Here is an 11,681-nt window from a genome sequence, read left to right as displayed (position 1 = left end):
ATATCTTTTAGACTGGAAATTCCATCCCGTCAACATTAATAATTAAAACCAGGACGTTTCATACTAGATGAATAGTATGTCTAATTTTCACTACGACTTTTTAATATGATTCTTAAACGTATTTCGTATTTATGAACACAACACAATATCATATTGTAAATTGAACAAACTTCAAATTAAACAATTGAAAAGCATTTACATTCAACAAATATACTTATTTGACTTGGGTAAAACACAATAAAAGTTACAATACACCACACCAATACAACAGTGTCACGCATTATCAATTACACAAATTAATTACATAATTCAATCAATACACCTGTATCATACAGGTGATTTGATTGATCTTTCTGTTTTAAATGTGGTTACAATTAAGCTGAGCGCCCACTTGATTGTATGTGGTAATAAACACCATATCTGAAACGCATCACGAATATCATGTGACGCCTTGGTATCCCTAATGCTTTGCAATTTGGAGGATAAGGATGTTTTCAGTATCCGGTAATTTCACTGCCATATATCAACCGAAAAAGTTTACAAAGCAAGCTGCTTGGTCTCTCATATAAGTTACCAGGAGATATACAACTATTTTGCACAAAGTCAACTTCGTTAGACGGAGAATATTGACTCTGTTAAGTATTATCTTACCTATTTACCTAACATTTTAACATGTCAATTTTGCAGTTCGCTATAGAGCGAGACAGCACCGACCCTTAATCGCAGATAAATGAATTACGTCGCCAGCCATCATCCATCACTGTCGGTAATTTTAAGATAAAAGCTATAATGCGCGCAGGTTGTTACTTCCAAGGCATATCGGGGTTATACCTCAATATCTAATAGATCTAGGGTAACTGAATTTCGGGACACAGCGGAATTTATCTTTTTTCTAAGCTTGATCCGAGTTATATGCCACGGGGCTCGTTACTTATAGTAACCTAATCGATACAATATAGATAATTATATTGTTGTCTAGGATTCCATACTTCAGAAATAGCGACGATTTGTATTGTACGCAACTTGGAATATTGCGTACAAAAAATCGCATTTCATTGAGCCATTGAAAGCAATGTAATATATATTACACAAGTAGATTTCATCGTAGTACACTATAATAATTTTTACAGGAGACCTTCTACATGTTATATATAATATAAATGTTAAGTTCTTTATACAACTTATCCGATAACAGAAATGTAACTCGTGAAGAAAAACCTCAACAAATATAAGTTTACGAATCAGTCACTCTGGCCTACGACGATGGCCGTGTGCCGACACCTGTGCCCGTTGTATTATAGTTATCTGTCCAATGGTCAGCACAATATTTTTTTATTAGTTTATTTATATCTCAGTAGAAATCAGTATAAAATACTTTAGTGTACTGAAAGGATTGTCAGAAATTTAAAAACATTTAGGTAGTTAAAAATGTAGCACCGTGGTTTAATTAAAAGTTTTAAATGTGTCAATATTATTATACTCATCTTTATTAGTTATATTAACGAAACATTATAAATTAGCACTAACCATTTGGTATTTAGGGCCGTTTATATTGCAAAGAAAAAACAATGACAGAAAAAAATATAGCGCCGAACAAATCTCGATTTGTTTCCTAAAGATTACTAATAATGTGTAAAGTATATACAAAAAGGAACAGCGACCAATTTAAGTTCTTTTTAAGCTGTGTAAGAGACTGTCAAACTTTATTATTTTGTTCAACATAGGTATACTAACTATATTTCATAAATAACAGATGACAGAACCAGATTAGATTTTCGGACCAGAATTGAAATCTACAATACTTATATGTAAATAAAACAATAGGGACTATTCAATCGAGTTCACGAAACCAACTGTAGTCGGTATATACATAAATAGCTCCTTTAATACAACTGAAAAAAAATTATAAGCACAAAATATGGAACAAAAGAAAATGGCTGGGTGTACCGAGCGTGAGACTTCCATAGCGACCTATTTTGTTTACGGCTTTCAACGTACTTTGTTTACGGATGCACCCATTCAAATCGAAAATTATAGCTGCATGCAAAGTATTTCCCGGAGCGGGCGGATCGAACAATACGCCGCGAGGTAATACATTTTTCAAGACGCCCTGAGCCCGGCCCTGCCTGGCTCGATTGTACGAGTCTTTCTCTCGAGTTGCACTCGACCGAGACATTGTGCTTATTGAAAATATTAGCCAAAATTCAAAACACAGATTTTAGTATTTTGTCACTGAAATTATTATGTTTGGACCGCCTGAGATAGATTGGATACCAGATAAATGAAAATTTGTTAAATTTTCTGTATATTGTGCTGAATTTATTATCATCGCGCAGTAACAGCTTTGCCTGCTTACGATGCTACAAGAAAATAACAGTTTTGTAATTCGGGACGGAATCCTCTTGTATCATTAGTAAATACCTCTACAATATGAATATTAACTTTATTTTTCGGACTACTCTAATGGTTTTGGCCGCAGCAGTATTTTACATTTTCACTGAACGATAGAAGGCGAGTGCTGCTTTTTGCAGTGCCAAACCCGTGGAAGGATTTATGGAGCGGCAGTAGGCCAAACTACCACCTCACGGATTCGCTTTAGTCTGAGGGCACAGCTGGGGGTTCGAACCTCGGCTCAGGCCATCGTAATATTGATCCCCGTTTGAATTGGACGGGGGATCGATCGGAGGGGGTGAATATGTACATAGCCACCATCCGTTTTCTGTCGCTACCAATACCATTACGAACAAACAAAATAATAGCGGTACCACCTAGCCTCTAAACATTATATATGAATATGTTAGGTTTATAACGATGTAGAATTAAAAAAAAAAGACAATTTAGTTTTAAATCATTTAATAAAATAAGTAATGTATTAATTTCTTATAAAGAACACATTTTAAGAGCAGTCATTGGCTGTATCGTAAATAATGTTTTCACATAAAATATCAACAATAGTTTCCAATAGAAATTAATGAGTTGGTGGACTTTACCCTTTGTTTAGAGTTCAGTGGAAAGCAACTATTATTGCCAAGTAAACAACCATTCCACAGGAACAATCTATCAACGACAGAATAATGACCTTCAGGTGTTAACAAATTACACACCTTGAATTTTGTTTAAAGAAACACCAAATTGCGTTCATACTTCGTTTCGTAAGGGCTTTCTATCTGATACGTAACATTTGCCAATAATTGGAACATTGAATTTCTTAACGAGAAAGTGAACATTCCAAAAAAAAAAAAAACATATGACTGAATATCTTGCATTTACTATATAATACATAAAAACATTAATGTATCATTATAAAATACAAATCTCATATAATATGTCTGTGCTTTCCTATTGTTCGGGAGAAAATAACATTAATAATTCTTAAGTACCTAATACAACAGAAAATAATGTTTCCTATACAATCTGCTTTAACTCATCTCCTATCGAGTCACCTCGCCAATAAATTCATCCATATCAAAATATATACCAAATACATTTTATGATTCATTCATTATTATGTCACAATTGATATTTTATTTAAAATATAACGCCACATTTTTAATATGTATATTATAAATTCTTACTACTAAAACGGTAACAAAACTGATATATTATTGATTGGTTTATGACAGACATTCACAATTATAAAAACATTCACGTGACACACAAAAGAAAATAGGAATATGACTGTTCTATCGTGATCAAGAAAATTATATGTAATGACGAACTAAACTAAGGAGACTAGCTGCTTGTCCTATTGTCAAGTTTGCATTTCCAGTTACATAAGTACACAGAAATTATTGCATTAGTGCCGTTACATTGAACATTATGTATGGCACAGACAGACATAGACGTTTATAAATTTAATGCTAAAACATTCGACATGAACCAAATAATCTAACTATATATTTAAAAATTGCATCAGGTACGTACATTGTAATTAAAACGAACTAGAATACAATCTCGAACCTAGCCAGTTATAGCATGGAATGAGAATACCATCGCGTCCTGTCACTGTATACAAACAAGTAATATGGCAATGAAATAAATAGTTGCGTACGTTTAATTAATCGCTAATTATATAAACAAAATATTCTACTTAAAAGAAAAATAAAATATAAGAAATATTCGTAATATTAAGAGAAATGTCCAAGGTTGCAATACTACTAACAAATAGCACCTAATCCGACAGTTAAATAATAAAAGCTGCCGGTCACCACTCCATAACATGGCTAAGAAACAACATGATTCAGGCAAGCAAAGTTTAACTAGCTGCTTCGCAGGGATCGCAGAGCCGTTCTCTACAATATACGACGGTAATATTCAAACTATAATGATAATTATATCTTTCATCGTCTCGAAAACAGAGCAAGAACATTAAGTCATTTATAATATCACTCTTTAAACATTATATTACAAGAATCGATAGACAAAGACATTTTTCAACAAAGATACTCTCACATCGAAACACTTTGAAAAAACAACAATGCGTAACGCGTACTACGCTCACAGTTAAAATTACATTTGTCACCATTCCACCAGTCCGTCACGGCATGGTCATAACACAGACTTTGACGAGTCTGTGTGTTCTGTTAATTTGTTCCAACCTATAAGGTTGTAAGATATGCTATCCATTGGATGAGAGCTCGTCTTTGAGCCACTGTGGCACGGGACGACCTAATCTCACTAGTATTTTCGATAGAGCTGTATTGTGGGGCGTGTAGTATCGCTTTAAGAATTTGGCCGACAGCTCGTTCATTGGCGGGTATATCCGACCTTTGGACTTGCCGAGGCATTTCGTTTTCTCGTTACTCACTGCTTGGCAGAAGAAGCCTTTCTTCGCATCGAACCTGTGGAGAATATCTCATATATATGCATGTACCACAATATAATACACCTGTACTATGAAACAATATAACAATATTAGTGCTGTTACTGCTTTGGTTTAGAAGATTTTAATCATTACATGTGCTGTTATTTAGATTTCAAAAAAAGATTCAATAGATGTTGCTTATTTATGATTAGCTTTAAAATTCACATAATCTGAATTAAATGGAACCGCTACAATTAATATTAGTAGCGACAATTCCGCAAGTAGGTACATAAAGCACCTATCCCACAATTCAGTGCTAGCATTGGCTCTGTTCCAGATCAGAGTTATTTTTGATAACGCATTTTCATTCAACCAGATCAGTCAGTTTTAATTCCATTACCGTAACATTTACATCTATCCAGATATTATACAATTACAATGCGTAAACAGAATTATTGCAAGTCCATACACAGGCCAGGTTTATAATTTTCATGTGTACCACATTGTAATATGTATTTTCGTAAAATTAAGTATCCTATTATTTGAGGTCGGCGCAGTATATCACCTGATATTTTAATAATGTGACAAATTTTCAAATTACCTTATATTTTAATATTTTTGCTTTCGTAGTATTAACGGGTATCAAACACATTATAAATCATATGCTCATAAGATTGTATATTACTAAATCTAATACATTATATAATACAAATCATCGATAAGCTTTAGTATAAATAATGCGAGAGTTAAGCTGCAACGGTTTGCCATAACTCAAATTATTGATTTTAGATTATCGGTGTTTACAAGGCGTGCTGAGCGATTCATCAGACTTTAAAATTAACCTGCACATTACAGTGTCAACAGCCAATTTCCCAACAATTGGTTTATGACATGACTCAACTTTTATTTGTACAATGTCAATTGAGTCACCCGAGGTCTGCGGACAAAGTCGGAGTAATCTGCTCGAATTAGTTAAATCATCACAAGTGTTTAAGGAGTATTCATAAATTTCATTTTGATCACCCCTCGCCTTATCAGAGTTAGCTGCTTTCGCGAGTATGACCTAACAGCTTTTCAAATCTTAAATCAATTTTATTTTAATTTTAAATCTAGTCATAACGTCATAAAGTCCATGGATTTTTTTTTTAGTGAATGATAATGGAATGATGATCCCACCTGCGCTTACGGTTTACGCTGGCGGGGCACCAGTGGAGGATGATAAGATGAACATGAAGTCAGGTCAATTAGCCCATCGTGATAAATTCACCGGGAATTTATCACGATGGTTTCCAGGGGGAACTGCGTGGAGGTCAACCTGACATGGTACATTGTTAGCAATGGGATCATCAGTCCACATTACTAACAATCCCCTCTCCATGCCAGGTCTATTGTGTGCAGGAAGAGAAATTTCGAGTAGATGACGAGATTATGAAACTAGTTCAGGTATAAGGGGCTAATATATATATATAAAATTATTAATAATGTGATATTACGAAACTTAGGACTGTTCTAACTCCTTGTCACACAATATTCATCTACTCCCTCCCTTCCCCTTAACGTATAACATTTAATTGATGACCTTTAACACGGCCTACACACGATATTACAATCTGCTATGCAGTTGTAGCGTGGGTAAAATCGGTAAAATTGGCCCTGATTTCACAAATCACGCTGTGAACTAGAAATAAATCTTCGTCGCTCCACTATCGGCTACCACTGCTCCGAAATTGGCCCTGATTTTAGCGGCGTGTGTAGATTCTTTTATAATCAGAATAAAGGTACTCACTTGAGCAGTTTATTGTAGTCTATGTGTGGTATTTTGAGGAATTTCTGGAGCGTGTTCATGACCGTAGCGGGTTCCGACCGCAGGAGGGATCCGTCAATGATGTGTAGTTGGTGACTACTGAACTCTGCCAACCAGCGCTCCAAGTAGTGACTGTACTTGCCGGGATTCAAACAGCGGTTTCTATGTAAAAAAATAATGTATTTGTATAATAGGTAATATTTTCTTGTTCTTAGGAATAGACGTCTCTTTACAATTATTAAAATGTAGTAAAAACATCACCTATTTTATGCAATGATGAGACTTTAATAATATAATTAATATTATTGGTTGGATCTCAAAAGAAAACTATGTTAACGAAATAAAGATTTAATAGACACTCAGTTCTGGAATATAATTATTATTTAGTATATAAATATGTAATATAAATTAGCCGAAAATTTATAAGAGAAATGGTATTTTATCAGAAACTGTATAATAACTTGGTAAAGAATATAATTAAGTCATCAGCTTACTATCTACAATAAATTAACATCGCAAAAATGTTAACAAAAATGATATAAAAGTAAAGAATATAACTTTGTATGGTATAACAAGAATCGGGATATATATGAGGGACTTAATATCCATCAGGGTTTTGTTTGATTGCTTAATATTACACGCTTTATTCAATTTAAACACCGAAACTTAAATTAATGGACTACTTACGCAAATTACATGTACAGAAGTACTTACGAATTGTAATAGAAACGTCAAAAACAACATTTCAAATTAGGTCTTTCATATTAGAATTTAAGAAATAACTGTATAAGTGGTTGGCAAACAAATGTTTCTAAAGTATTAATTAATATCTTTCAGAAAACGAAGAGGTAGTGATGTACGTGAGTCGTTATCTAAAACATGACTAAGTAAGTAAGTAATGCACAGTACCTACTCGTAATTCTATGTTTATGTGTGTTCTTTTCCATATAGGTATTTAATAATATATAATTTCATATAATCTTTGTATGTAATTAGATTTGACTATGTTGACTCTAATTTGTAATAACGACACGTTGAATGATATTTGAAAATTAAAAGTACAGTAGATAAATATAAATGGTACATTTGGTCTTTTGCATCTAAGTAATGACTAAATATGCAGCAGAACTATTATGTTAAACCATCATTGGCAAACCGCATTTATTCAATAACTTTCATTTAATTTGTAATCTACTTGCAGATTTTTACAACACCCATGTAGTTCTCTTGTATTGGCCAAAATAGCACAACAAACAGCTAATACAAGTTATACTAACAATGTATAATAACATAAATAATAATTTTCTCTCAATATGTAAAATAGGTACTTATTAAGAATATGCGCAAAGATAAATTGTACATGTTGCAGTTTATTTATTTCAATTATAATGGCGATTTATGTAAAAGACGTCATGGCGTCATAACGAATCAACTTTATTTATATTCTGCTGCAACTGATAAATTTAAAATATCATTACCGTGATGTAAGACTATAAACAATATGAATTATATATATTCCAACGTGTTATTACAGAGGGTTTACTTCGAAATTACAAAACTAAATATTCAGTATCGAATCATACTGGACCAATATTTACATTGATATATTAAAATTGATCTCTTTTTGATTTTATAGAAATACTAGCTACTCGCCCCGGCTTCGCACGGGTGTACATGTATTATATATATAAACTTTCCTTTTGAATCATATCAATCAATCTATTAAAAAAACCGCTTCATAATCCGTTGCGTAGTTTTAAAGATTTAAGCATACATAGGAACGGACAGACAGCGACAGCGACTTTGTTTTATACTATGTAGTGATTGTAGTTAGTTTAGAATCATTATATCTTTCCGCATTTTTCTATAGAAAAAAACGGAAAGTAAAGGAAAACAACTTTTAAAACTTGGCTTTTCAAATGAAAATTCGCGTAACATACCCTACAATGCCCTACATAAATATAATAAGTATGTTTTTATTATCATTTCACACATATTATAAAAAAGAAGTATATCTGGATCAATGGTTTATGCAACTATTTTTTCTATGTCATAACAATTATAATTTTATTAAAATTAAATAAGATTTTGCAACTACCTTTAGTGTCAAGATGGAGCATTTATAGATATATTATTAGACTACATTAAACTACATAGTTCTGTCAGATGCTTATTTTTGGACCTTAGGTCAGGTATTTGTCTATCTGATGACAAGCACAAATTTTTTTATATAAATAATAATCATCAATATTTCTTTTATGAATTCGTATTTTTTGATATTTGTACTATACAAGTTTTTGACTATAAAATATAAGTTAAGTTGTAACATTTGTTTAAAAGAGCAACAACAGGCAAATTTTTTGCTCAATATTCTCGTCTGAAACGGTGTTTCGAATAGCGGTGAATAAAAAATGTTTAAAACTAAAGGTTTTAATAAAGACTATTTATAAATTAAATATCGATTAACAGTCCATACCAACTATCAACTATTACTACTACGAGCTTTGTTTGATACTGTCTAGAGTAGTAGAAAATTTTCGAACATTCGGCGAAACATCGGATTCGTCATTTCGTAGTAGACCCCCTGGTGCGGCGCTGGATAGCTTATTACAAATTTATGGTGCCCCTTCAAGAACAGAATCAATTTCTTTTTTAGGTACTCGTAAACGCGCTCGTTGGTTACTACGGGGGATATTTTTTAAATTGCTTTTTCCTTCAAGTCAGCTTTGAGTTTTTTGTGTACGGTCTAATTCTTGGGTGTCATAGCGACATAAAGATATTAATATTAAAGTAAATTAATCTAATTTTAAAATGGTATTATTATTTATCCAAGAGGGCTGCTATCAATTTATAAATAAAGAAGTTACTGTATTTATATAGAATGCCGTTTACCCGAGAGTTTTATGATTTTTTGAGACAGTCATAACAACCTATATCCGTCCTTGTGATCAAATCAAACAATTTATCTTCACGTCAAATTTCATTGAGCCATTTAGTCGTGAAATCGTAACATATAGATAGACAGATACACTTTCACTTTAATACTATAAGTATTAATTTAATAAGTATAGAATAGTCAGGGATACAGAAGATTAGACGCCTAGGTAGTTCTTGAATGTCATCTATGCACGAAAGAGAGTCGATTCAATGAAGACTAAACTTGAGGATTACACAGCCATTCTACATAACCGTCCTGCATATGCAATTTAATGATGGGTTTAGGACGTTGTTCAAGTCCCGGGATTTTGTAGAGCTTTGGCCAATTTTGTATGAAATTTATACTTGGTTTTAACGGCATATACGAGAAGCGCAAGAAAAATGGAAGACAATTTAGTTTTCTTTAATAAAAAACTTGGAAATGATAACAGTATTCTGAACTTCATTTTTAAGTTCTATAGTTGTAGCTTCCATTTAACTATAAAAATGCTTGTGCCAGGAGGCTCCACTCTCATCATAGTATTTACAGGTACAGTATTCAAATAGAATATATGTCGATTTTTTTAAAGAGGTAGAATCTTTAAATAAAATTTTAGACACAAACACATATTTTGTTTCAATACACACGATATCGAATCTTTAATAAATTAAACTAAGAAAAGAGGTTTATCACAAATGAAATGAATGTCTAATACTATAGAGAAATAAAAAAAGGAACTTACCTTAAGTCCTTGAGTGGTTTAGGTGCGGAGTCGTTGGCAGTGATGACAGTGTAAAAAGTATAGTTATTGGCCACCGGGTCGCCATGCGAGCGAATGTGTTGGTACCACGAGTAGGCCCTGATGACAATAAAAATATATTCTATTTAGGTTTATGGCTGGGATTCCGTACCTATCGCAGTATTCATTTACTTTTATTTTATCCCGTCAAATACGCATTAAATATTTAATACGAGCAAATAAATCATTATTACATTTTAAAAAATAAATTCAGTGAAGGCTTAAACCGCGTTTTACTCAGAGTCTTTTGTATAGACTAATTGTTTTTAAAGTACATAAATTGTCTAATATATACAATTCTCGTGTTGATGTTTGTAAAATTCCCCGAAATCGCTTGACGATTCTTATGAAATTTTATGTGTATATTCAGTAGATCTGAGAATAGGACATAAACTAAATTTTATCCAAATGTTAATTTTTTTAACAACATTTTTCACCTTAAAATAATTACCATTCTATCATCAAACCCTATTTTAACAGCGATATTAGTACTTTAATATTTTTTACAGTCGATGACTTATTAATTTATAAAGCAAAACAACTTGTGCCGGTTATAGTATTTATAAACATAAAACGAATATAATAGATATGTTTAATAAACGATAAAGTTCTTAGCGATCATTGATGCCATCTGTGTTTTATAAATATTAGCTACGTCTTAACGTAGATTGTATATATACAACACTACGAACATTATTAGGTTTTGTAGATACAACGGTACTAATTGAATTAAAAAATGAACGGAATAAAATGTTGTGGTAAGCAGGAAAAATAAAACAACAGAGAGTTCCATGTAGAACGGGATCATTAATAAAATAGTATTAAAATACGGTTAGCATTGCAATGTACACGTAGACTCTAATCATAGACAAAATGATGTAGGTAAAGTGCGCTATTAAACACGCGCGCTATAAAACAAATACGGAAAATATGTCAGTTGGTAATTGGTAGACTAGTTGGAGAATAAATATGAAACAATTGTATTTATAATGAAAAACGGGAAACAAAATCACTGTTACAGAGATTGATTTTCGGAATATATTTTATATTTACCGTAGCCTAGTTGTTATATTAAAGAAGTTGAGATATTAAAGAAATCCTTCCACGTATAAGTGAAAATAAAGCTAATCAAAGTCAATATAATTATTGTTAAACTAGTTATAATATGCTACGCTTTCCCTAATTTACAATTGTGAATTCCAGCTTTTTAACCTTAGAAATTTTGGATGAGAGATTAATATTCATTCGGGACAAATTTTACAACTATAGATCAAGGTAAAATAATAAGTTTTACTATTACCGGTAATCTTGTGTGACTAATCTGTGTAGATTGCTCATTTTGAACTCTAAGCCAATT

The 11,681-nt window shown here is 32.2% G+C and overlaps 1 protein-coding gene across 2 annotated transcripts in view; it reads right to left on the bottom strand.

Annotated features, from left to right (window-relative positions):
- Positions 1 to 2,860: 2,860 nt before the first annotated feature.
- LOC131847096 (bifunctional heparan sulfate N-deacetylase/N-sulfotransferase) overlaps positions 2,861 to 11,681 on the bottom strand; it is a 128,777-nt gene continuing 119,956 nt past the window's right edge. For both annotated transcript variants that reach the window (XM_059196557.1, XM_059196558.1), the window contains exons 13-15: positions 10,268 to 10,384; positions 6,591 to 6,770; positions 2,861 to 4,841 (exon numbers count right to left, since the gene is read on the bottom strand). In XM_059196557.1, the coding sequence (XP_059052540.1) occupies positions 4,619 to 4,841; positions 6,591 to 6,770; positions 10,268 to 10,384 (520 nt within the window). In that variant the 3' untranslated portion in view covers positions 2,861 to 4,618. The remainder of the gene's footprint in view (positions 4,842 to 6,590; positions 6,771 to 10,267; positions 10,385 to 11,681) is intronic.

The sequence above is a fragment of the Achroia grisella genome, unplaced genomic scaffold, assembly GCF_030625045.1.
Source record: "Achroia grisella isolate CSIRO2021 unplaced genomic scaffold, CSIRO_AGI_Agris_v1 utg515, whole genome shotgun sequence".
Classification (NCBI taxonomy): domain Eukaryota; kingdom Metazoa; phylum Arthropoda; class Insecta; order Lepidoptera; family Pyralidae; genus Achroia; species Achroia grisella.
The sequence above is the reverse complement of the archived record's forward strand: the minus strand, read 5'-3'. Positions and strand labels throughout refer to the sequence as shown.